Here is a 27549-nt window from a genome sequence, read left to right on the forward strand (position 1 = left end):
AATCATGGAGAAATGCAAATAAATCAATTTTAATGAAATTACTACCACTGGTGCAAGATGTCACTTTTACAGGGTGCAGTTAATAAACACTGAACACTTGTAAAACACCCATTGGTGTAAACTGTATGCTGATGCTTTTCCAAATGCACTCTTGTTTCAGGGCTGCACGACCTAGAACATCCAGATGTGTCTTTGGCTGATGAATGGTGAGTTTATTAGTTTATATTGACAAGCCTGCTTTTGCCTTTCTGTTTATTTGTATACATGTTCGATCAGAGAAAAGACGCCCGTCTTGCAGCTTGTCTGGCGTACTCGTCAGTGTCACATAGTTCTTAAGTGGCAGAGACCCTCGCAAGCTGTAAGCTAAGGGAAAGGATTTATCCACAGTTGTACTTTAACAAATATATGTTGCCTTCCATTCACAGTCTGATAAAGAGATGTTTTCTAATGTTCACATATTTTGATTAGTTGTTAGATAACTACTTAAACGCTTAATATATAACAGTTAATACAAACACACTTCAAAGAATCACTTCAAGTAACCATAATTCAATCGACTTCTCGTTGGGCCAAATAGTTGCCCACCATAGTAGGTTTAGTAAAACGGTGCATTAAGCCCCAACTGTCCACCATTGAACAATCCCACTCAAAGGTTAGTATAGATTTGGAAGAGAAAACGTGACCGAACACCAGTTAACATTAAAGATGCTCCCAGCATGTTTGTCTTTCTGTTGCTTAACACAAAACCTAACCACCATGCCCAGTAGCAAGAGTACTACTCTGAGGTGCATTTATGCGTGGAAAACTGCATCCTTTTGTGCCTCTGAAGCAAACCTTCAAAGCTCACTGATTGACTTCCGATTCAAACCACACTATACATGAGATTAAGTACCCCCTTCTGTAGGTTAAAAGGATATTGCAAATCAACGAGGAGTAGTAACATCACCAAAAAAGAGCAACACGGCTGAAGGGCAAGTTCCTTCATAAGGTCATGGCTCTCCGAAGTGACTTGCATTAATCCCTTTAACGTAAGGGGATATTTTCGGATCATTATAATATAGGACCATACACTATTGTCCCCTTTAATATCTCACCTCTTGCTTAATGTTTTGTAAGAAATCGCCCAGTCCTGATACATATGATCAATGTGGAATCTGTGTGGATTAAAACTAAATATAATAATAATAATAATATGCAACGGCCGATGTGTTACAGAAACATTGCTGCAACGGTTTTATAAAATGCCTATCAATTCGTTTTTGTTTCGTGCTTTAAAATAAGGAGTACCATGGCGTTTCTTGCCCTCATATTTTAAAATCCAGCAGCGCACACAATAAACATACTGCCATTAACAGTTCCTTATCAGTTAATGGCTTTAAAGGGTCAAAGATTTTTTTTCAGAAGGATGGAATTTGTAAAGCATGTCACTTTTTATTTATCCATTTGTAATGCACCGGAGCCCGCAGCCATCAGGGCGCAGACATGGAAACAGAAGGGAATTAGGAGCACTGGAGGATGAGCAGTGCTTTGTCCGGGAGATTATTCGAGCAAGACCCTTTCAGCCGCTTCTTAAACTCAAAAGATGATGTTCTGCACATAACTCTTTCGGATGTTCATTCCCGGCTTGGCCCGCCTAAACCGAAACTATCTACTAGCCCCTCTAACCCAGCTACTACTAGGGACCGCCATACATATTCCATGGCTCGACCTGGTGGCTCTCCTGGGTATTTGCACTTTAATACAATCTTTACGATATCCTGGGTCTTGGCCATAAAAACAATTAAGAGCAATGGAGAGGGCCTTACAACGAGTCCTAGCTTCCAATGGAATAAAATACAGGTTCCTCTTCTGGACAGAAATAGGTTCATGCCTGGGCACACTTTTCACAATGCGCACAGCATCGTTTTATAGCACCTGCAATCGCCCCAGTACTCCCTTACTGGCACCAATAAGTAGGGCACTACAATATTCTATCCTCGGCATGATAAGTGCACGGGCCAATGTGGCACAGTTAGCTTCAGAGATATTGGGTTTGACTAATCGCAACAGTCTGAGATGGTATTGGGATTTATTAATAACATTCTGAAATAATGTGGGCATCCGAGCTCAGTGACGCTTCAAAGATAACTCTGACTGTGGGATGAAATGGTATTCAATAGTGAAAAAAGTAAACCAATCCCCAAGTTTCCTATGAGCCTGGGACGAGCCAAAGAGCAAAAACTCTGTCTTTGCTGCGTTCAAGCATATCCCATTGTACACCATCCAATTCTGAATTATGTTGTAAGTCAAGGAATCCCTCTCCATACATTCCATTCAGCTCTATGACAAGCTGAGTGTCATCAGCATCATTTGTGAAACCCACTCCCAGTTTGTCTAATAAGTCGTACAACGGACAACAGTAAATATTGAATAAAGACAGTGAATGGCAGGCACCCTGTGGCACACCACATTTCAACAGTTTGCGGGGAGAGCAGGCATTACCACATACTTTTCTAGACATCCTGTTTTCTAGAAAAGACTGAAACCAGGCAACTGCTTCACCCAAACAACCACCTAAATTCTTCAACCTGGTCAGGAGATTATCATGGTTCACCAGGTGAAAGGCTACTGATAGGCAGCGGCGTTCCTAGGGGGGGGGGGTTGATGGGGCTATAGCCCCGGGTCTTTTGGTTGTAGCTCCAGGTAGAAGCTCAGGGGCTACAACCAAAAGGCTTGCTAGCCCCGAGTCCTGATAGTCCTGACGTTACCGTAGCCCCAGATCTTTTCCAGACCTAGCAACACCCCTGCTGATAGGTCCAGTAAAATCAGCAGCCTGCCTTACTTTTGTGCATGAGTTGAAGCATTTCTGTCTGCAGATCTACCAATGCACTTTTTGGCCATATGATGCCCTGAAACCAGATTGCCTTGAATGTAAGGCCTCTAAGCCTTCCAGGTATTCCTGTAATTGGGCTGTCGGCAGTTTATACATTATTTTCAATAGAAACAGCGCATTGTAGATAGGTCTGAAATTTGAATAGTCCTTATGGTCCAGACCCCGTTTCTTTATCAGGGGGTCACCACTACCTTTTCCAGGGAGTATGGAATCTCACTGTCTCTAAATGTGGCATTATCAAAGTGGACCAACAAAGGAGTAAAAACCTTGCTGCGTGCAAGGATGACTTTAGATGGAAGGGTCTCTCCAGCACATGCGGAAGGGCCAATTAATTTTAAAGTTTTATCACATCTCCTTCAGAGGTAGGCTTAAAGGTAAACTTGGGTTTTCCCAGTTGGCCCAGTTCTTCTCCATTCCATGAGCAAGTTTCCTGGCTTGTGTTACCCAGATTATTCATAATTGGCTTAAAGGTAAACTTGGGTTTTCCCAGTTGGCCCAGTTCTTCTCCATTCCATGAGCAAGTTTCCTGGCTTGTGTTACCCAGATTATTCATAATTGGGGTGTGGGCTTTTGCTATCTTATCCTCAAATGCCTTCTGGATGTCTTTACAGTCAGTGTTGGATGGGCTGGATGGGTGCGCAGTGATCTTAGTTTTTTCCAAATCCCAAAGGATCTGGAAAAGTTTCCTGGAATCGTTCTTAGAACTAGCATTTTGGCTTTCAAAGTGTTTTTTTTTTGCAAGTAAAATTTAGCACAATATAGTTTTTCCATAGATTTCCACATATCCTTATTGCTCTCAGACAGATCGTTTTTGCAGGCCATTTCAGATCGTTTTTGCAGGCCATTTCAGCCGTTGTTCTTTCTTTCAATTAGTCATGGTTACTGTATATCATTTTTGATTATTGGTTCTCTCTCTAAAGGTCTTGGCTGTGACAGGTGTCACCTGGACCAATAGTCTGGTTATTGCTCTATCATATTCTGATACAAATCGATCTGGAGAATCCAAATCAGATGTGAATCCATAAACCCGGCGAGACAGTGCTCTAAATCCTCTTGCCGGACTTTATTATAGTTCCGACTGATAACTATTCTCATGATGTTTTTTTAATATACTTTATAGGTCGGAAGAGTCAGATTGAACGTAACAAAGAAGTTGTGTGACCAAATACAGGGTCCTACAGTCAAGGGGCTTAGTGCCAGGTTTTTACTGGCAACCCAATCCAACACATTGTCCAGTTTGTGCGTTGGTTCTTTACTGTACATTTCAAATCCACTTGCCTTAAAGAGTTGTTCCAGACAAGTGGCTTCCAAGTCCTGAGGGTTGCCATACCATCTGTTGAAATCTCCCAACACAAGCGTAGAATTATTCGGCCTGTTTAGGGATAACAACATGTCTGAAAGGTCATCAGTAAACTGTGCCATATCATTAGGTGGGCGATAAACAAGGATGATGTTAATGCAATTATTCAGCATAGGGGTAATCTTGAGAAGGATAATTTCATAACCTTTACATCTAACTGCTGCTTGAAAGAAGTTCAGATCCTCACCAACCTTGATAGCGACTCCTCCTCCCTTACCAACATCGCTATACTTCCTGAAGAAAGTGTAGCCTGGTGAAGTCGCCAGATTTATATTGGGGCCACTGGAGTCTCGCAACCATGTTTCAGTTAGACACATTAAATCTATCTGACGGTCCACTATATACTTGCAGACATCCATGGTGTGTTTATCTAGTGATTTAGTATATAATAACGGTATCTTAATAGGTTTGGTGTGCACCACATTTTGTATTTTTATCTGCCTATTTGGCTGCTCACCGAGTTCCCGTTCGGATATATTTTGGTACGGCGACCATGCCTGTGGGCAAAGGCTCAAAGGCCTGGACACCTGAACAGATATCCAAACATCTATCCAGGTGACTTTCTGCCATATCTTCAGGAAGGGGCGGCTCCTGAGTGACAAATCTTTCCATCTGTGCTTACATGTGGATACTGATAAGGCCACAGGCGGTTCTCCAGGCAAACCTACCTAAGAGACCGGAAAAAAATACCTTGGGGTAAGCACCAGCGAGTCCTGCCTGACCCAAACAAATATCGGCAAGCAAAACTACAATACCAAAGGGATTTGTAGTTCTGTCAGGTTTCGTTTAATTACTGTCAACAGGTTTCCTTTAATTACTGTTAGGTTCCCTTTAATTATTTCCCTTTATTTCTGTGTGGGTTTGGCTTTGACCTTTCTATACAGATTCCTGGCTCTGGTCCAAGGCAAGATGGAGTCTTACAATAGAAGCCTTGATTGGCTAGAGAGAACTGCAGGACAACAATGAACATTCTAAACTGTCACTCTCTGCCTTTCATCGTCGTAACCCCAGCTGAGAGGACGTGTTTGTAGCTGCTCCTGCTGAAGTCTTGGGCCTAGTGAATTCGAACTTTCAAATCCTGGCAGTCGAGCGGCTACTTAGGCGGGGTTGTTCAGGCGAAGAATTTAGGTTCGCAGAAGAGTTTCTGGAAGTTCTTTTGGAGAAGAAAAAATTCTTAAGCTAAGTGACTTTATTTGGATATGTAAATCTTTGCTCAGATTCATTAGAAACTTTAGGAGATTGTAAATGAAAATTCAAAAGAAGAACTGATGTTACACTGTTTATAGTTCAACGTTTAATTTTTAAACGCGCGCGAGCAACGTTAGACTGTTACGTGATAACTACAGCGCGTGAATTCATTGCGCATGTACTCGTGCGCGAGAAAAGACTGCTACGTGATTTCTATAGCGCGTGTGTTCCAGCGTGAGTGTTCATAGCGCGTGTGTTCATTGCGCGTCTAGTCATAGCGCGAGTACGCGTGCGCGAGAAAAGACTGCTACATGATTTCTATAGCGCGTGTGTTCATTGCGCGTGTAGACATAGCGCGAGCACGCGAGTGCGAGAAAAGACAGCTACGTGATTTCTATAGCGCGTGTTCATAGCGTGGGTGTTTATAGCGCATGTACGCGAGAGTAAGAAAAGGCTGCTACGTGACTTCTTCAGCGCGTGTTTTCTTAGCGCGTGTGTTCCTCAGCGCGTGTTTTTTCTCCGGCGCGTGTTTTCTTCAACGCGTGTTTTGCTCGGGTAAATTTTGCGCATCAGCTAGTCAGAACGTCGCCAGCCTAATGTTTCTTATGTTATCCACTTCCCCCTTTCCCTTTGGGGTGTAGTTAACAGAGCCAAGAATTATCGGGTTCTGAGGATTACACTTCAGGGGGATTGTCGGGGGTTCAGCAGCTTCCGCGGACACAGGATAACTCTCAGCCTGACAAGTTCTAAGGCATGCAACAAGTAACGGTCAGAATGAGGCTCAGGGAGGCCTTCCTAGCATTTAAAATGGAGCAAAAATAGCAAGTTCAGGCTGCTCACAACAGTTTAGCTATTTAAAAGTCAGATCTCATAACTTTTTTTAAAGACTGTTTCCCACAACTAAAATATCTCTAAGCCTCAAACAATCACTCTAAAGTGTCTGTGTGCAGTAAAAAGTGCATAGTGCTAAGGAATTAAGATATCCTTACGGCTCGCTCATGGCTTTGATTAAGTGCGGCACTGGTGGCTGAAATTCTGCTCCAGGCATTCTGACGTCAAAACCAAAGCACAATAATGGATTACAGTAGTGATGATTGTATTTTTTTTTTATTACAAGCCAGTAGTGATGTCACAACTACTCTGTAACAAGAACATAATTTACAGGCTTGTATAGTCGTGCTGCAGGTTGCACTTTATTATATAACAATACATAGGGCCTCATTACACCAAAGGCGGTAACCATGGCGCTATTAGCACCATGGTTGCCGCCGGTAATTTACCGATCCCGCAATGCTGAATGGCAGATTTACCGCCCCATTCCAAGGTTGGCCGGGCCGTAATTCCCCATTCACCATTGGCCCTTCCCCATTCCCTTTGAGCCCCCATGGGGCTCAATGGGAATGGGGAAGGCGGCAATTACGGTAACACAAATTGCGGTACCGTAATTGCCTCCAAGGTCCCTTTGCGGGTCCCGTCCTTAACGGCTGGTAAAACCAGTCGTTGAGGTAGGGACCAGCAAAGGGACCTCGTAGTAGGGTGGTAAGGGATTACCGGCACCGGTGCCCTTACCGGTGCTGGTAATCCCTTACCTCCATCCGTGTAATGAGGCCCATATTGTTTTCCTAAAATAATTTCTCCAATTTAAGACGTTTCTCAGTACCTGAGGTTCCTTCTTGATCCCACATCATGTGCTGGGTTAGGTTATGAGGACTAAGATAGGAAAAGTGCATCAAGCATATTCTTCTCTGCAGCTCCGCTTGCCTTTGATGTCCAACCCTCTATCCTCCCCAAAGACGAGCATCACCATACACTTAGCCTAATGTTTTTGATTGTTTTTAGTCATACCTGGAACATTTGCTTCAACTGCAATGCAAGCATATAAACACACACACACAGACTTCATTTGCTTGATCAGAATTTACTGCACCGAAAATCAAGAACAAGAAATAAAGAAAATAATGGTCCTCATTCATGTTTTATTTTGCGCGGTGCAAAGTGACTTTGTACTGCCAATAAACACCCTGATTCAAAGCAGTGCAAAGTGTATTTTTTGCACCAATCTGTGACTCAGGGTGTTTGTTGGCAGTGCAACGTGACTTTGCAGAAAACACAAAATTCAATAAATCGGTCCCAATGTGTCATCTTGCAGCGCTTACAGAAGCGTATACTGAGTGAGGAATTTAATAAAATTGAATCAGTACAGACTCAAAACTTCACCCTGAAACTATTCTTTTTTTTGTGATACTGCCCCTTTTTATGCTATAAAGGGCCTGATTCATGGAATTTGTAGCGCATTGCAAAGTGACTTTGCACTGCCACCGAACACCCTGATTCACATAGCAGTGCAAAGTGTATTTTTGCACTGACTTTGCACTGGTGCAAAGTCGCTTTGCACTGCAAAAATACACTTTGCACCGATCTATGAATCAGGGAATTTGTTGCCAATGCAAAGTCACTTTTCACCACACAAAAAAATCCATGAAGCCGGCCCTAAGTATTTCTACATGATGCTAACTTCAATTGTCCCGATTTATAGAATTTTAAGATGAAGCAGATCAGGCCATCCTCATAATAGTTAATTCACCATTTCATTGATGGCATTACTTTCCTACTTTATGAACTTATATTTTCCACAATAAAATGTATTTTCATTTAACAACAAACGAGTATTCAGAAAAGCATGTTTATATTTCCAATCTGATTGTCATTTCCAGGACATATTGCAATACTGATCTCTATCCTGAGCACCGTCACTTTTCTCAGTTAGAAGCCATTAAAATCTACCTCACAGGAAAAGAGCCATTGCTGCAATGTGAGTATTTTGCATGGTTGTTTGTCAGCTGCATTCGTTGAACTAAAGATAATCGCACAGTTTTAATCAGTACAGTTTAATACACAATTCTGACAGATGTTTCATCAGTTCTCTGACTGTATTTCAGTACAAAAAATAAAATTGTGTATGCACAGCATGAGCATTTTGATTTTTTTTACAAACATACTTTTGGATATGCAATACGCATTCAGTAGACAAAACCAGACTCTGACACTCTGGTGAAATCTTGATGACACTAGACACTCAGGGCCCTATTCTCATGTAGGTGCTAAGTACCGAAAAGGACGTTAAAAGGCCTAACCACCTTTTCGGTACTTAAGACCTATTCTGAAGGTGGCACATTCTTTTGTAGTCGGAAGGAATGCGCCACTTTCGGAAATACATGTGGCGGTTGCTAGGATGGGTTGGAAACCAACCTAGCAACCGCCACATTCGTAAACTTGCTTTTTTGCCTATTCTTGTGGCACTCCTCCAGTTTAATATGTGCGCTAAACTAGCGCACATTTACGGTAGCCTTTTGGTGCCGTTAAACTGGAGGAGTGCCACAAGAAGCCTTGTTTGGTGTAAATGGAAGTGTCCGTACACCCGTGTAGTATATGGACACTTTCATGTAGACCAAAGCAAGCAGCTTCAACGTTGCTGCAACGTTGAAGCTGCTCGCTTTGGTGTAAATGAAAGTATTCCTATACACCGCACGAGTGTATATGAACACTTTCATTTACACCAAAGCAAGCAGCTTCAACGTTGCCGGATGCAATGTTGAAGCTGCTCGCTTTAAATGAAAGTGTTCATATACACTGCACAGGTGCATAGGAACACTTTTATTTAAACTAATGCGAGCAGCTTCAACGTTGCATTCGGCAACGTTAAAGCTGGTGGCTTTGGTGTAAATGAAAGTGTTCATTTACACTGCACGGGTGTATATGAACACTTTCATTTACACCAAAGCCAGCAGCTTCAACGTTGCAGGATGTAAAGTTGAAGCTGCTCGCTTTAAATGAAAGTGTTCATATATACCACACGGGTGTATATGAACACTTTCCTATACACCAAAGTAAGCAGCTTTAACATCCTGCAATGGTGAAGATGCTCACTTTGGTGTATAGGAACTGTGTTCTCAGCAGCATTTTTTAAAAATAACGAATATATCGATATTTTACAAAAATGCTGCCGAGATTGGATTGCTCCCGTAAACCCTTCAAACAGGCGCAATCCACATAAATCACTGTCGTGCTCTCCGAGGACACCCAGGCCCACTTGAGAATAGCAGTGGAGCCTGGGCGTCCTCTTTTGACGCAGTGAATCGTGCTGTTTAGCACCTTCACTGCGCCAAGATGAGAATATGGGCCTGAGTGACATTGGGGAGTTACTGAGGAAGCAAGTGTTAAAGATTGCCATCTGGTGTTGGTGTACAAGCGCTAGCTTTTTTCTTTTTATTAACAATACAATTATGTGGGTAATCCACTGCAGAAAGGGTGGTTGTCTTGGTCTGCTAACCAGACCCCCCCTTTCATTAAATCCCCCACTACAAGCATAGTGTACACTTGTGTCTGATTAATTTGTATCCTGATATGCAGGTCCTGCTCTACAGTGGCACAGAGCAGGTTCAGAGGTCACAGGTGTCCTGCTTGACAGCTGCTATGACAGACAAGTCTCTCTCTCTGTCTCTCTCTCTCTCTCTCACTCTCTCTCTCTCTCTCTCTCTCTCTCACAGGGGGAATGCACACACTGCATGTTTACATCTCTCTTGCCTCAGAGTGGTGGGGGCGAATGCTGAATATTTATGTCTCATAGTACTCGTATTTCATCTTACCATCTATCTTGTCTCACAAGTGCAGAGGTACAGATGACATTTCCATGTCTCTCACAGTGGTGGGGGCACACATTGAATGTGTATAGCTCTCCTCTCTTACAGGGATCAGCACACATACTGCATTTGTACATCTATCCTCTCTTACAGGAATGGGGGAATGCACTGAATGTGTACAGCTCACCTCTTTCCCAGGGATGGGCCCCACGCTGAATTTGTATGTCCTTCCTCTTTCAAAGGGATAGTCACAAACCCTTAATTTTTTATTTTTTATTTTTTATTTTTTATTTTTTTTATTTCGGGTTTGTTCACATTCAAAGAAGAAAAGACATTGGTAAACACACCAATCCGGAAACCCCCCACACACCTGCCACCAGGTAACAGAATCTTCTCACTTTAAAGAAACCTTAACAGGAAATCCTTTGGTTGCCTAACGTGGGATGGAAACACAATACTAAGTTAAGCACATGTTCATGGCCGCATCATGCGCCTTTCATAGTTCATCGGCCGTAGTCCAGTGTACCGAGATGTCCCCTGAGTGGTCGCTAAACACTTTACCTCCATTGAGCATAACACAACCCCTCTTCTCTCAATCCCTTTATTAAACACCCTGTTGCTTTAATGATTCAAATGTGTGGCCATGAAATTCCCCCACATGGTCTCATGAGATGCTGTCCTTCCATGAAGTGCTGCTGTGATCCTTTCCATAGTACATATATTCAGTGACACATTGACCCATTCTCTCTTACATGGGGTCCAGGCACATTTCCATTTCATAACCAGGCAGGCCCACGCTACAAGCAGCAGGGGTGCACCCAGCCGCCCAACCTTGCCCAGATCCCCGTCAATTTCCTCCATCCCGAACAGGGTCAAGAGCGGCGTTTTAGTTCTTTGAACTCCATCAATATCATTTATCCAGCCCAACACTTTGCCCCAAAACATCAATACCTGTGGGCACCCCACAACATATGCTAGTAGTCGGCCCTTACCCCACACCAGTAACAGCACTCTGGACTAGCACTCTGAATCATCTTAGAAGGCCTGACAGGGTTATATTGCTACCTATGTAAGAGCTTAATGGCATGCATCTTATATTGGCTGGAAATCGACGTCTGAGAGGCTCCTCTACACAATTTCAGCCACATTGCGGGGTCTATCTCCCTGCCCAGGTCATTTTCACATTTCCGTCTAAGATGTGCAGTTGACCCATTCTACGCAATCACCAGTTCTCTATACATGACCGAAATCAGGCACTTTGCTTCGGTTCTTTTATATAAGAGCTGCTAAAAAGGAGTAAGGTCCCTCTGTATCTTGTCTCTCCACTTTCCACTCGTAAGCACTCCTTTCAATTGAAGATATGAGAAGACAGAGAGTGCACCCAGGACCAGCTCGCCCTCCAGATCAAGTATAGTAACAAATGTACCATTCCTCCATAGTTGACCCACTCTATCAAGACCTGCCTCAAACCAGGCCTGAAATCTCCCCGGGTCTGGGATTGTGTCCATTATTTCTGGCACCCACAAATGGCTCTATGGGGAGGGCAGGTTGTCACCCCTTGCATTTCTGTACCGTGTCTCCACACATCTGATATTGTGCCCAGGACTGGGTGGTCGCAGATTCTTCAGGGGAGTCTTGTTCTCGGGACCGACAGCCATTCCCCAACTGAGGCGAGGGACAGTTGTAGATTGTCCAGACCCACCCATTGGAATTCTCTCTGCATTCTGAGGTGTGGGACAAGAACCCGCAGCTGTGAGGCTTTGTAGTACAGTTTCATATTCGGAGCCCCACCCCTCGCCTGTCTTTCGGTGGGGTAAGGACATCAAAGGATATTCTCTGCTTTTTCCCCTGCCAAAGGAACTTCAACACAGCGGCTCTTATTTCCCAGAAGAATGCATCCGGGACACAAATCGAGAGCATTTGAAAGGCATAGAAGAATCTCGGTAGACACACCATTTTAAGGTCGTTAAGGCATCCGAGCCACAAAATGGTTAGTTTTCCCCATCTCTCTAGGTCCCTTGAAATCCGGCTAGCAGCCTTGGGAAGTTAGCCTGGAAAAGGTCTTCAAAGACCCTTGTGAGGTGAATTCCCAAGTATCTTAATGTGTCCTGGCTAACCCCAGCCCCAGAGGATTGAACCTTCCAGTATCCCAGTCCCCATTCCTGTCTGGCGGAAACAATATCGCTTTTGTTGTGTTGATCTAAAACCCAGAGAGAACTCTGTATTCTTCAATAAGCGCAATTACCCTGGGTATGGAGGTTAGGGGGTTCTTCATGTGCAGGAGCATGTCTTCTGCATATAATGTGACCTTATATTCCACTCCCCCCACCATTATTCCCTCTTCCCATGGGTCCTCCCTCCATGATTCTCTGTGCTAGCATTTCTAAAGAGAGCGCAAATGAAATTGGGGAGAAAGGGTAGCCCTGCCTCGTGCCCCAGCTCAAAGAAAACCATTGTGAAAAGACTCCATTTACTGCCACGCATGGCTGGGGAGACCCGTAGCCTGCCATTATTCCTCTCATGAATCTAAGACCCAGGTCAATTTTTCCCGGTACCTCCTTGTGAAAGCCCCACTCCACCCTGTCGAAGGATTTTTCCGAATCCTCAGATAGAAGAACTCCCCCCATGATGTCCCTTGCTTCATGGATCAGATGTAAGGTTTTCCAAAATGTGTCCGCTCCCTGGCTCCCCCTTATAAAGCCCAATTGGTCCGATTGATTCAGATGGGACATGTGTGTCTCTAGGCTTGCCGCCAGGACTTGCGTGTACATTTTGGCATCAATATTTAAGAGTCAGATTGTGCGATATTACCCACATTTTTGGGGATCACTGCCCTTTTCGGTATGACCATGATCATTGCTCGGGAGAATGTCTCCGGGGCTGCCCCATCTCAAGGATATCATTGAACAATTCAACCATAAATGGGATAAGTGGGGTAAGAAAGGACTTATAAAAGCCTGCAGAGAAACCATCCTCACCCAGGGCCTTCCCCTTGATAACCCTTGATGCTGCCCTCCTTATTTCTTCAGCCATTGTTGAGGCTTCCAGTACCTTGTCATCCTCTCGAGTGATCCTGGGCATCATTTAGGTACCGGGTTGTCCCTAAAGAATCCGGGTTGACACCTGTTTTATATTGGTCCTCGTAAAATGATGTGTACACCACTCGAATTCCTTCCCCCATTTGTCCTCAGTTTTCCCCACCCCCTCTATAGCCTTAACCCACATGTTGGCTTGCAGTTCCCTAAGTCTCGCTTCTAACAATGCATCCGCCTTGTCTCCCTTCTCGTAAAACTTTTGTTTTAGGAATTGCAGTTTCCTAGTTACTTGACCTTCCTCAACAAGTCGCAATTCTTCCCTTTTGCTTCTCGCCTCCAAGACCCTTTTTTGCCTCCCCACTATGGTGTCCTTAACCCTCCTGTCTAGCTGGGCAATTACGGCCCGTAACTTGTTTTCAATTCATTTCCAAACTCGTTTTTTCCAGGCCCCCTCCCTGATCAGGATCTCCCTCCATGTTGTGTTCTCTGCTTCCAACACCACTCTCCTAGAAACCTCCACTGTGTTATTCGCTTTGAAATATTTGATAATCTCTTTGGACAGTTATTCATGGAACACCAAGTCTTTCCATAGGGAATTGTTGCTTCTCCATTTAGACCAACTGGTTACCATCTCTTGCCAGTTAAAGTCCACCAAAACCAAATCATGGTCCGACCACGAAATCAGAGATATTTCCAAATTCATCGCCTCCTCCAATAGACCCCTTGATATATAGATGTAGTCGATTATGCCATGTGGGGCAGAGTAAAGGTATACCCCCTGTCCTCTGGGTGTAGGTGCCACCATATGTCCCAAAGCCCATATACCTCAAGCATTCCCAAAACCTCCCAATGCACTGGTCGAGGCTCTTCTTCAGTCCCTCCCTCCTAGAATCTGGCCACATATTTAGGTCGTCCTCCAAGATTATATGGCCTGTAGCTTCGAGCATGATCTTTGGGAGGTTTTTCAGCAGATACCTCTGTTGCCCCTGATTTGGGCAGTAGATTGTCGCAAATGTGAACCCAACCTTGTTTATAGTCCCTGAGATCAGGAGAGCCCTACCTTCCTCATCAGCCCAGACCTTTGCAACCTCCATCCTTTGTACTTTGGCAATAAGGATTCCAACCTCTACTTTTCTAAGGGGGCCGATCCCCAATATTCCTGCCACAGCACCCTCCCTTGGACCCTCCTTTCTTCCCCTCTGGCATATTTAGTCTCTTGAAGTAACAGCACATCAGAAGCACCTCTTCGAAATTCCCTTGCCACCAGTCACTGCTTTGTGGGCAAGTTCATCCCCTTAACATTCAACGTCCCCACCCTTAGGAGACCCTCTCCCTTGTCTCCCCAGACTACAGTCATCCTCCTATCATGGCTATCCTCTGACCTTTAGGCGCTATGGGAAGCCCTTGAATATAAATCCTTCCTCAAACAACCGGTAAACTCGTATTTAAGAAGTTCCTTGTCCTTCACCTTTCTAAAGTGCCCCCCCCCTTGCCCTCTTTCTTACCCCTCTTCGGCACCCGAATCCCCCTGGTTAACATCACCAGGGAAAAATCAGACCACCAGTTGGAACCAACTCTCTTCCGGGCCCATGCACTTCAAACCTTGTATACTTCGAGCCCCCCCATGTCTCTCTCATCCAACTCCCTTCCCCCATGCTTGAACTGACATCACCCGATTAAATTCTGATGTGAGACCTCCCAGTCTCATCTACTTCAATCCACCTCCCTCCCGACCTGGGCCCCCTTCACCGTTATACCCCCGCCTACAACCCAAACAAAACATTAGCCGGAACACTTGTTGTATACTTGTAGGAAGCCAAATTCAGCCTTGCTTCCATGCGACTCTCCCTAATGTCACACATGGGCTCTCCGTTGGGTGTCCCCTTTCATAGTCTGTGGGGACAGGTTGTTGAGGTTCACTTCCCGTTTTCCACCTTCGGAAAGCCCTTAGGTCAGGGGGCGTCCTCTCCATCTGCAGTCCAGGAGGCAGGTACACGCCCAAGATCGGGGCCCCACACCTCCCAAGATTAGCCTAGTACTTTCTTTCCCCCTTCCTGGCAGCAGGGGGGAAGGCCTTGCACCTGTCAGACAGCCACCATCCACTATTGAGGGATGCTTCGGCCAGTGATCTCCCTGGCAGCTGTGGAGTGACCTTAATCCTCAGACGGGGTGTGGGTGCGGTGACAGGGGCCCCGGTGCTGTCAAGGGCCACTCTCTCTCCTTTAGTCCTTGGTAACCCAATGTCTGATCACCCCAGTTCCCATCACCTGCTACAGGTTCCCCCTCCTTCACTGACACCATTCCCGGAGGACTTACTCTGACTTCTGTGTGTCCCCAAGAAGAAGTTCACTTTCCTGGTCAATGTACTTCTCTGCATTCCGGGGGGCAGGCACACGCCCCGGTATCAGGGGCCCACACCACCGCGCACCTTCAGCATGGGGCAACTTCCACTTTGCACACACCTTTCCGTCCCATCGTTGAGAACCAATTTTGGGGTTCCAGCTCCTCTCAGTTGCCCCGGGGGCGAGTACTCTCTGGAAATTGGGGGTCCCCTCCTTTCTGATCCTTCCTTGTGGGGCCTCTTCCACAGCCCCCTGCTGTAGATGTGCTGCCTCTGTGGGGCACCTACCTTTATTTTCCAGATCTGAGCAAGTCTATTGTCCTTCCCCCAGTGGGGTAGTCGCAACGGGGTCCTGGGCTCAAAGTACATCTTTGGTATGCCTCTAAGGGCCCTTAGGCTCTTGCTTGCTACATATTCCTGGCCTCACCAGTGCCCTCAATTCATGTCCTCTCAAGTGGGGTGGCCTCACAGCCCCATGCGACCGTTCCTCTCCAGGGACTGTTGAAAAACCCTTCAGGGCATGTGGCATGGGCTTCCAACTGTTCCCTGATTGTTCTGGGGGCAGTGCTTATCTCTCCTTACCCACCGAGTGCCGTGGCATATTGCAAGTTCCTTTGATTATTTGGGGTCAGCCACTGAAGCAGGGCATTGTGCTGCCTCCACTGACGTGACTTTCACGTGGTGTCAGGCGGTGGTTCATTAGCCCGCTCTGTGTCCTCACTCTCTCCATGCCTGCCGCACCTTACTGGGGCTTCCGGCTCACATGGGAGCCTCCCTCTCAAATCCGGGGGTTCTCACCATGAGGACCACCCCCTACAGTAAGGATCTGCACATTGTGGCCGGGGGGGCATCGGGTCCTCACCCTCTCTGATGGTGGCCACGGGGGATGGGGCGCCAACTCACTTCCCCTCGTTCTTCTGGCCAGTACCTCAACTGCTCCTCAGGTGGTCGAGCAGTCCAAGTCACACTTTACTCCAGAGCTCGGATGTGGCTCTCTCTGTGTTTGGTCACTATTATGGTGTAGGCGAAACTGCAGTATTCCCGGGCCAATTTCGGCTGCTCTTCCTTCTTTGGGTTCTTGGGGGTTTCACTCAGCAGAATCTCCTGGTTTGGGGGCCAGGGTGGCACTAATAGTAGCGGCTTCATCCACTTTTTTGGGCCGTTATGCATGGACACTCACACTGAAGCTCCCAGCATCAGCGCCCCCGCACCCCGGTGACCTGCCAAAAAACACTTCATTTTTACAGCTATTCATTCTCACAGGAGTTGGGCCATATGCTGTATTTTTACATCTTTCCTATCTTGCAGAGGCACTGCCATGCACTGAATAGTTGCATCGTTGTGTTGTTCAGGGTGTCGGTGCATACTGAATTTCTATATCTTCACTGTCATGCATGGGTGGGGCACACACCAAAGGTTTCTGTCTCTATTGTGTTGCAGGGGTGGACGAAGAGAATGCCTTTTTACATCTCTTCTCTCTAACACAATGGGCCTCATTACGACCCAGGCGGTAAGTTACCGCCTGGGCCGTGACTTTACCACCATGGCGTAAACTACGTTTACGCCATGGTGGTTGGCGGACTTACCGCCCCATTCCGACCTTGGCGGGGCGGTAAGTCCCCAATCCCCATTTACCCTTCCCCATTCCCATTTTCGCCCCATAGGGCATAATGGGAGTGGGGAAGGCGTTAATTACGCCACCGTAAATTACGGTGGCGTAATTAACTCCATGGTCCCTTAGCGCCATGGATTTTAACACCTGCTAAAAGCAGGTGTAAAATCCGCCATGGCGCTAAGGGACCTCGTACTCAGGCGGGTAGGGTCGGCGCTGTTTACGCTGCCGTAAACCCCTTACCGCCTGGGTCGTAATGAGGCCCAATACATTTGAATGTCAAATTGACTTGCATGGATGGGGGTGAACACAGTGAACTTTTAACTCTACTATCACACAGGATGTGGGTTCACACTGAATGGTTATGTCTCTTCTGACTCACAATAGAGAGGTCACACACTGATTCTTTTCTCTCTCATGGGTTGATCCACACACTAAATGGTTAAATCTCTCCACTTTCACAAGGGTGGGAACACACAATGGGACTCATTACAAGGTTGCAGGTATTCCCGCAGTAAATCCGCCTGAATACCGGCAAAAGCAATTTCGGCTACCAGCACTTTGTCTGCCCTAATAACCGGCAGATTACAAGTGCCAGCAAGGGTGGTAAATCAACATTCCATCAAGTCCCGTTTGGGATGTTTCCCACTAATAAAGGCAGTTTTCTGCCAGAGGGGGTCAGATTTTCCTCCAGCCCTTAGCTGAAGGTAAGTACTTAACACCTACCAGCAGCTTTGTAGTTGGCAGTCCATGAAAGTGGCAGTAAATGTTATTACTTGCACTTTTACCCTGCACCGGCCAACTCGGAATGAGGCCTAGTGAATTTTTAAATCTATCCTGCCTCACCGGGGAAGGCACAAACTGAATTGTGATGTCTTTCCTTTCTCACAGAGGCGAAGGTCACGCATGTCATTGTTAGGTCTCTCCTTGTCGGCCCACATACGATTTTTTTTATATCTAGCCCTTCTTACAGGGCTGTGAGAACTGTTAAGCGGCTTCACTTCAACACTACAGCTAAGTCAATGCCTAGTCTGGGATGCTGATGGAAAACCTTATTGATGTATTTTTATGTCCAGTTCAGTACTCTGGATGACAACCCTTGTATAACACCCCCTCTTAGAATCCCCCTGACCCCACTGAGCCAAGAAGTAGGTTTGTTTTGCAAATTTAAAAGGTTTATTTGGACAAGTCAACCATATATATCTATCACACTTTATAAATAAATTGAAAACTGATATCACACTTCAGAATATGACCGTGATCCACAATGGGCAATGTTACAGTGGTACACTTGATTACTTAGGAGTAGTATAGAGGATGAGGTAGCTGAAAATGCTTTATGGTTTCAAGGAAATACAAGGTGGAATAAAATGCAGTACAGCAAATAAACTTGATATGATTTCAACCAACAGCAATGTAATCACTTTTTCTCTGGCAATTCACCCCCCCCCTATGCAATATAAGAAATGGAAGGAGATGGAAAGAGGAGCACACAGTTCTCAGGAATGCAATCAAATACAATACGAAATTCAGTTCCCCCCCAACAAGCTTAGAGGAAACAGGTAGAAATTTGAAACACAGGCCCAAAATGCTATTAAATGTGATGGCAACGGATGGGAAAATGTGCTAACTGATTTTAATTCCCTCTAGAGATTCAGGGTGAGTGAGAGATGCTTGTTGGTATTAGTTCAGGCTCACTTTAGCAATGCTCTATGAGTTATTACCAGGTTGCAAACGGATTTTAACAAAGGAAGGAATGGAGCTGCTATTTTGACAAGTGGAGAAATTGAGCCAAAATCGCAAATCGCGGTAAATTTCGCGAGTGCGTAAATCGCGATTACGGTAAAAGTATAAGGAGTAGAGATACGGACGATTTAATAAAGGTAGATTTTCGGATTTAAAGTAAAACTCAAAATGACAGGTGACAGTTTACAGCTTTAGAATGACAGATGACAGCTCGCAGCTTTAGAATGACAGATGACAGGATTACTAGGAGGCAGTTCTACTTAGGTTAAAATAGTTTGGATTAGATTATTTTAACTAAGAGATTGGGTTCTGCACAGTTCTGGCGGATACTCACTCCTAATTTTGAAATGAATGGGCCTCGTCACGGATCTGGTCAACATGTCCAGCGGCGGTTCTCTCTGCTCTGCGGGTCAATCAGGCACCGGTTCTGCTCACAGCGATCCGGATCTCTGGTTCTGCTCACAGCGGTCTGGGTCTGGTCTGCGGTTCCGGCAAAAGTTCTTGGCACAGAATTCAAACTGCTCGCCCGGCTGTGGAATAGTTTGCAGATGATTTTAAGGATACTGAGGCCTGCTGAGAAGAGTTCTCAGTTTGTGGGTTTAGGCCCTTGCTTTAAGTTCTGAAGTAAATTTCTGGTCTCTGAAGATTGATGGATGTGAAGTCTGGAGTCTCCCGGCAGAGCGTCCCGCAGAAAATGGAATTGTATGTCTCTACCTGTCCCAGCAGTCTCTTTTTATGTGTTTTGGAAGTGGGTGTGTGCGTGGCATAACTGAGCCTGCCCCTCTCTACTTGTCATTGGCCCAATTCTCCCCTCTCCCATGATTGGGGGGAGGAAATGGATTGTCATCATGATGAGGTCTGTTTATGGGTCAGAGGATCCTCCCCTGGTCAATTTGCACACAAATCTATATTTGATTCAAATACATATTTCCCAGATACACAATTTGTTGAAATTACATGTACACATTATATATTCCTTATGTTCCATGCTTGACCGCCTCTGATCTTCCTGGGGGCTTGCATTAAAAAATGACAAAATTTTGCGCTTTTTGACTGGTTTACCAATATCGGACATTTACCAAAAATTACACACATGTGCGCAAGGAGTATGGGCATTAATTGATGAAGTGTCAGATTTTTAACATGCAGACATTTGGAGTGAGACCCTATTTTCCGCTAGCAACCCCCCATAATTCACCACAGGGTCCTAACACCTCTTAAAATGTGCACAGAAAAATCACATATTACTTATATAATTCTGACAAATCCGTACTATGAATTATCCATCTTTCTTAAAATTATGCTCTGGCCCAGATGGGTGTGGTTTAGGTTCCAAAGCACATGGGGGAAGCTTCTGTCCAGCTCGGGTGGCTCCCAGAGGCACTTCTCCTCCCACTTCTCCCAAGAGGAAGCCACTTTACGCCCCCCCCAATATAACATTTGCCTGAGTCCAGGACAAGGCTTTGTGCAACCTCCTGCCGGTGCCCCTCCCCTAATCTAATCAGAGAGGTGTCAACTCCTTTTGGTGGGGAAGCAGGATGCAGCTAGGCTAGGCCTGGGAAGAGTGGCTGGCAGGTTTCTCCTGTCGGGGGTAGTTGTCAGGCAGAATTCAGCTAAATGTCACTTTAGTTCCCAGTTTAAATCAAACTTACAATTTTTACCTATACATTAAATAATTACTTCCTTCAAGTCATTTCAGAATATAGTTTTACATTGTATCCACCTCTTAGCAAGTCTTTCCTTGGTCTGGTTTGGGTTCCTCTGTTCAGTTTTACACAAAAGTCTGGTGGTTTTAAAACGCCGGCTTTCTGATAGTGGTGAGTACCGGTATTGCAACCATTTTTGGTATTAAGAAAATGAATTCCCCATAGTTCTGAGTTGCTTTTTGGCAATCAGCATTGCCATTCCCAATGGTTTCAGGCTACTGTGTTTGTAGCCCAATGGTGGTTTTAGGCAGTGTCCTCCTGTGCTCACAACATAGGCAAAAATGGGTGGCAGACTATTCTTCATGTTTTACCTGTGCACTCTCTGGGGAGTTCTGGCCATCATGATGTTTTCCATGCCAGTACTGCACAGTTTTAGGCTAGGGCTTGGATGCATGGGTAAAAACATCCCACAAGCCCCCCCTCTTGCGATGGCCATTCTGTCCTTTCACTGATGGAACTTGCAAGATCTGGGATGTTCGCCTCCTCTTCTTCCAATTCCATAGATGGCACAGTTCAGCATCTTTTCCTCCCTCCAGTCGATCAATCAGTTCTCCTTGCTGGTCCTAATGGGATGATTAGGCGGTACCCCGGGCCCCTCGGATCTTCGCTCCCGGTCCCCAGGTCGCCTTCCGTGGTCAGTCTCCATGTTTTCTTTCTCCTAGGACGACAAAGGAAAGCGGCAATACCTATTCATAGACATTTCTCCCCCACTATTGATATAGTGGGGTGACATATACATTTTATACTATAATAGACATAGCATTCCAATTTTTAAAAACAAGATATAATTCAGAGACAGTGGCTTGCAAGCGTCATAATATTTTATAGACTATATATGGGATATTTTAGGGTTGGAACTGAATTACTCTGGAGCGGCCCCCTCTGGTATTGCAGAGGGCTCCTCCAGTTGCTGCAGAGTGTGCCTGCGATGGCAACACTTCAGCTGATTAATATGGACCCATTTATCTTCCCCTTCCGCCAAATTACCTTTGGGGATGTGGATTTTGTAGGCAACAGGGGAGATCTTGTCTATAATTTCAAAAGGTCCCTTACATGTAGGCAAAAATGTTTGCTGTTTGGCCTGGTTCCTTTGGAAATTGTATAGATAGACCCGGTCTCCCACATCATATTCCTTCCTGGTGGTTTTCATACTCTCAGCTGATCTTTCTAGATTCCGCTGAGCATAGGCAAAAGCATGTTGGAGGTGTTTCCTTAAATTCTCCACATACTCATGAGTTGTGGAGACATTTATCAGTGTCTGCTCTTGGGTCCTGTAGAGCAAATTCTGATGAAGCACCATCTTGCGTCCGTTCATCAACTCAAATGGTGACATTTTAGTTGCAGATGAAGGGGTAGATCTGATGGCCATTAGGACCAGAGGTAATCGGATATCCCAACTTGGCCCAGAATCTGCCACAAACTTTTTTAAGATGCTCACAATGGTTTGGTTATATCTCTCTACTGCTCCAGAAGAAGCTGGCCTGTAAGCAATATGTAGCTTCCTTTTGACCCCCAGTATCTCCCAAATCTTTGTCATTACTTCACTGGTGAAGTGGCTACCTCTGTCTGACTCAATCCTTTGAGGTAGACCAAAACGGGAAAAGATGTGGTTAATCATCAGGGCAGCTGCTGTTTCTGCCTTGCAGTTTGGGGCTGGGAGACATTCCACCCACTTGGTAAACAAGCATGTGACGGTCAACATGTACTTGTTTCCTGTAGACGAGCCAATCACAGGGCCTACAAAGTCGATTTGCAAATCTGACCATGGCAGTGTCATCCTCCTCTTTTGGAGAGGCGCCCGGTGTGTGAGGGATGTTGGCTGAAATTGTGCACACACAAGACACCCCTTCAAGTATTGGTCGAGGTCCTGCCCCATATGTGGCCAGTATGCAACCTCTCTTAAGATTTCAAGTGTTGTATGAAACCCCCTATGATCGGGGGTGGCCGCATCATGGGCGTGACTTAACATCAGGCTTCGGAATGAGGTAGGAACCACCCACTGATCATGGCCAGCTTGGGATTTCCTTACCAACAAACCGTCTTGGATTCGGAAAATGTTTTGACATTTCATCAACACTCTTAGGTCCTCTTTCCCAATGTAATCGGTATCCGTCAGGGGAAAGTTCTCAGGGTCCTCAAGGTGTTGGTAAAACTTACCAATGATTGGATCCCCCTTCTGAGCTGTAATTAAATCAGCATCAGGGGTCTCCTTACTCCATTGTGCAGTTGAAAGATCATTGTGAGCATTTGTCTGGGACCCAGTGATAGCAGTGACCTGGATTTCCCCCAACAAGGACTCAATCTCAATTAGATCCCCTTGGATGGCCCCGGTTTTGGCCAGCTGATCAGCTAAGTCATTTCCAGTTTTGTCTGGTCCCTCTACTTTGGAATGACCCTTGATCTTTTTCCAGTAGATGGTCATCCCATTCGATGTGACCAGATCATCAATATTTTGGATTAGCTTCCCATGTTTCAGGGGTTTGTTATTAGCACATAACATGCCTCTGGTTTTCCAATTAACCAGGAGCTCCATGAACCTGTTCCGTACATAATCCGAATCTGTGATTATGACCAGTTCGTGGAGTTGATGTTGGACAGCAGTGAGGATGGCCTGATGCACAACCATCAACTCTGCCACCTGACTACTTCGGGGACCAATTTTGTATCCAGCGGAGGGTTCTGGAAACTCATTCACCCAGGCATTCCCTACGCCGGCCACCAGTTCTTTTTCCCCGTTGTTGTCAACATGGTAAGAGCATCTATCCACATAGACAGTGGGCATTCCCTCACACTTGTCTTCTTCAAAAACTTTGTGTGGGGAATTAAGGTATGCCTCCATGTTGTCCTTGATTTCTAGGCTTTCGTCCTCGAGACAGTTTTCTCTGGCACAATCATGCAAGTCAGCCAGACCTTGCACGAGGGGACTCTTCTTGTTTTGGCCATATCTGACCTCCACAGGAAAGCCTTGCATTGACAGAATCCAGGAAGTAATTCGGGAATTACTCACATTTCCGGCCTGGATTCTGTCACTTTGGAGATATTGCAGAGGCTGGTGTGGAGTCTCCACTATGATGTGTTCCCCATGGATAAACGGGCGGTAATTCTTCAATGCCCTCACCATTGCCAGGAGTGCCTTCTCACAATCGTTGAACTTTTCCTCCACAGAGGATAAAGTTTTGCTCGCATAGGAGATTACTTTATTGACCTTGTCATGCTTTTGGTATAATACTGCCGTCAAGCACGTATTAGAGAACCCTGTCTCCAGGAAGAACTCATTGTTTCTGACAGGGTAAGGTAGGCAAGGCGCTTGTGAGAGGCTTCTTTTGAGTTGTTTTACTGCCTCGGATTGTTCTGGACCCCATTCCCACTTGACCCCCCCTTCAAGAGATGAATCAGGGGTCTGGTGATCTCTGCGTAGCCCTCAATTAACTTTCTGCTGTAATTAGTCAGTCCAAGGAGGCTCCTTAGTTCCCGCAGAGTTGTGGGGTCTTTTAGTTTCTGGAGTGCTTCCACTTTCTTTTCCTGGGGACAGAGATCCTGAGGAGTAATCTCATGCCCTAAGAAATTAACACGGGTTCTACACCACTGTGCTTTCTGAAAGGAAGGTTTTGCTCCGGCGGCCCTCAACTGTGTCAGAACATAACGGATCTCCGCTATGTGTTCTTCCACCGATGAACATTTGATGAGGACATCATCTACATAAGCCAGGTTACCCCGAGCACCCAGGTCGGGCATGGCCTTATGTAGGAAAATGTTGAATTCATTGCCGGAGTTGAGGTATCCGAAGGGAGTCTGGGTCCATGTGTACTGCTGGCCCCCAAAGGTAAAAGCCAGTTTGTATTGGTCCTCCCTACTGACAGGCACGGTCCAGTATCCATTGGTGAGGTCTATTGCTGTGAATACATGTGACCCTTGAATCTGGGCCAGCCCTTGGTCAATGTAGAGCAGAGGCCATCGGGAAGTATGGACTCGTTTGTTGAGCTCCCTAAGCTCAGCGCAGAGTCTCCACTGGCCGTTTGGCTTCAATATTCCCAGCACCGGATTATTGAAGGTGCTGTGTACTGGACAGATTATTCCCCGGGACTCAAGGTTCTTAATTATTTCAGTAAGGGACTCCATGGATGCGAGAGGCAAATGATATTGCTTCACAAACACTGGAGTCATTCCAGGGTCTGTGGGAATTGTTGTTGTGTGGATGTCGGTGCGACCACAGTCATATGAGTCTACCGCAAAGAGATCTTGGAAATCCAAGAAAACTTGTTTCAACTTTTGCTTCTGTTCCAGAGTCACGCAGGCATCAGCTAGGTTGACTCTCTCTTCCACCATCCGCCTGAAGCCTGGAACGACTTCTTGTTTGGCTATCTCAGCGGCCTCCTCCAGCTGGGTGGAGAAGTCCCTGGTCAGAGTGCTGATTTGGACTGGAGGCTTCAGGTGGGAAAGGCAGCCCTCATGGACCTGGAAAATCACCTCATCCCTCCTGAAGTCACAAGTCACATCTTCCTTACCATAAGGGCAAGAAGTGTACACCAGGAAGTTCCTCCCATGCCGGGTGAAAATCCTGTATGGTGTTGTGTTGTCATCACTGTCACTGTCAAAACAGTCCTTGGGGATTGGTCCTAACAGTTCATTTTCTAGATCAATGGAAAAATGTCGGTCATCAACCGCCATTCCAATATTGGTGCCTGCGGCTAGAGTAATCCTCTTTAAGTCGCTGTTATCCACCTCTATTGGAATGGTGTCATGTTCTATGTTGACTAATGGAGTTGGGTTTACCCCCAACCCTTGCTGTTGGAGAGAAGCATTTAGATGTATATAAGCATCAGGGTTTTTCAATTTTTGTCCTCTTGTAACTTTCACTTCCAGGGAGTATTGTTGGGTCCTTTCTGGGATGGTGACTTCCTTTTTAAGCTGAATTTCAACTGCATAAGGTAGCAATTGAGCTGACCTAAATGCTTTTTCTGGATCATCAAAGCCCATGGGATTATCCGCTAATCGGGACCAAGCTTTGAAGTTTATTAGGTCCAAACTAATGGCAAAGCGATTGAGAATGTCACTGCCTAAGTAAAAGGCGGCAGTGGCGTCTCGCACGACCCAACAATTATGGACTATGCTCTTGTTGCCAATAGAGATTTTGAGCATACACCTGCTTAGCAGGAGATGTTTGGAATTAGGTGCTTCCAGGTCCATTTCCCATTTGTCTAGCAGTTTGAATGTGGGAATGGCTGGATCTTTAGGGAGTTGGCGGAACATGGCTTCGCTGATGAAGCTCTTACCGTTGTTCACACACACTCGAGCGAGAACAGAGTCCTTCCCATCATTTTACTGAACAGGGATGAACAACTGCTCTCCAATTTGCTGAATATCAGCCAGGCTCTGTACTGATTTCACATCTTTCTGGACTATCGGAATGGGAGTTTCTGATTGTGGATTAGTAAAGAATTTCAGGGTGTTTCCTTAAACTGGAAGGAAGGATGATTTTCAGAAATAGAGAGGACCCCCCACCACCAGTCTGTTGTCCTACTGCTATTACTGTCACATCTGGAATTTGGTTGTTCTGGAAGTGAAATTCTACTTGGTCAGATTTTTGTTCAACCATGTGGCAGGTGCCATTTAAACTAACATGGTTGACACTCTTTTTTAATTTTATTGGTCGGCTACTCTGGGTCCAGAGGACCTTGTTTACACAATCTATTAGGGGTGACAACCTTCTCAGGAGGTCATTCCCTAGTAAACAAGGGGTGCCCTCTGGAGTCACTACTGTGACCGGGTGTTTCACCTTGTGTCGCCAAATTTTAATGTCCAAATCTGCAGTTCCCTCGACAGGAATTTCCTTACGGTCAAAGTTCTGCAGTTGTCCAGGAAGAGAGGTGAGAGGAATACGGTAATTCTCCCCCCTTCCTGCATTTAGTTCATCAAAAGGCCCTTTTGGACAGAAGGGTAGCTTGTGATCCAGTGTCCACCAGGGCCGAAATTGTACCCTGCCCCTGTACTTGTACCGGGGCATAGTATCTTCCCTCCTTCTCCTCAAGGGGGCACAGATAATGCACATTTTTGGACAACTGGTGGGCTAACTTTCTGGTTTTGGACATTGCTAGCGAAGAGATTTGGGCAGAATTCGGTGAAGAGCCTGGGGAATCTGAAAGAAAAAGTTGGCAACTGGAGATCAGAGCCATTGTGGGTTCCCCTGGTTCCGGTTCTGGGCCGCCCCCCCCCCTTTTTGGAGGCAGTCACCAGGATGGGTTTGAACCAGGGGATTTCGGTATTGTGGGTTCTGAGATGAGATGATGGGCGGCGGTAGCTCAGTCTCCATATCTTCCCAGTCTGGATTGGAATCCCTTGGGACCCATTTTTCTTTGGAAGGAGTTCCCCCATCTCTAAAGGAGAAGATCTTTTTCCCAGGATCTTCTGAGGATCCCTTTCCCTCAAATTGGAAGACCTGTACCTCCTCCACAAAGTGGGTCTGTTTGGGTCCTTTGTTTCTCCCACCCCCCCTCTGCTCCTTGGGAGGCAGGCTTTCAGGGGCAGGAGATTTTGTTTCCGGTTCCTGGTTTTCCAGGGGCTGTTTACAAGTGGGGAAGGAAGCTTCCTCCAAGGCTTTACACCCCCCTTCCCCTCGTTCCTCCTCCCCGGGAACATGTGGGTTATCGGGGTGCTGCCCCGTCATTGTTCTGGAGCACCGGGTCCAGAGTTTGGGGCATTCTGCGGTGGCATGCTCATCTGAGGGTTCTGTTGAGCCCTCAGTATGTGACCCAGGTCTCGTGCCATATTTTGGACCTGGCGCTCAAGTTGTGAAACCCGCTCAGGCTGATACAGGGCTCTATTTTCTCCCCTGGGCTGAACCCGGGAAGGGTAGCTATCCCTTCTCTGGTAATACCCCGGATTGGGAAGATTCGGGTACCCATCCACCCTTGGCCTCCCCTCTCCCGGATTAGGTTGTCTGGGCTCAGGGAATTGGGGAAAGAAGGATGGATGATTTTGGGGCTGGAAATTGGGTGGATACATGGGGAAAAAGTTCTGCCCAGGATTAGGTGAATTTCTGCCCTCCTGGG

The 27549-nt window shown here is 46.0% G+C and overlaps 1 protein-coding gene across 4 annotated transcripts in view; it reads left to right on the forward strand.

Annotated features, from left to right (window-relative positions):
- The window catches only part of CACNA2D3 (calcium voltage-gated channel auxiliary subunit alpha2delta 3), a 3251448-nt gene that overhangs the window by 2238696 nt on the left and 985203 nt on the right, over positions 1-27549 (forward strand). For all 4 annotated transcript variants that reach the window (XM_069643639.1, XM_069643642.1, XM_069643640.1 and 1 more), the window contains 2 exons: positions 161-206; positions 8135-8232. In XM_069643639.1, the coding sequence (XP_069499740.1) occupies positions 161-206; positions 8135-8232 (144 nt within the window). The remainder of the gene's footprint in view (positions 1-160; positions 207-8134; positions 8233-27549) is intronic.

Source organism: Ambystoma mexicanum, chromosome 2p (assembly GCF_040938575.1).
Source record: "Ambystoma mexicanum isolate Mex_15411 chromosome 2p, UKY_AmexF1_1, whole genome shotgun sequence".
Lineage (NCBI taxonomy): Eukaryota > Metazoa > Chordata > Amphibia > Caudata > Ambystomatidae > Ambystoma > Ambystoma mexicanum.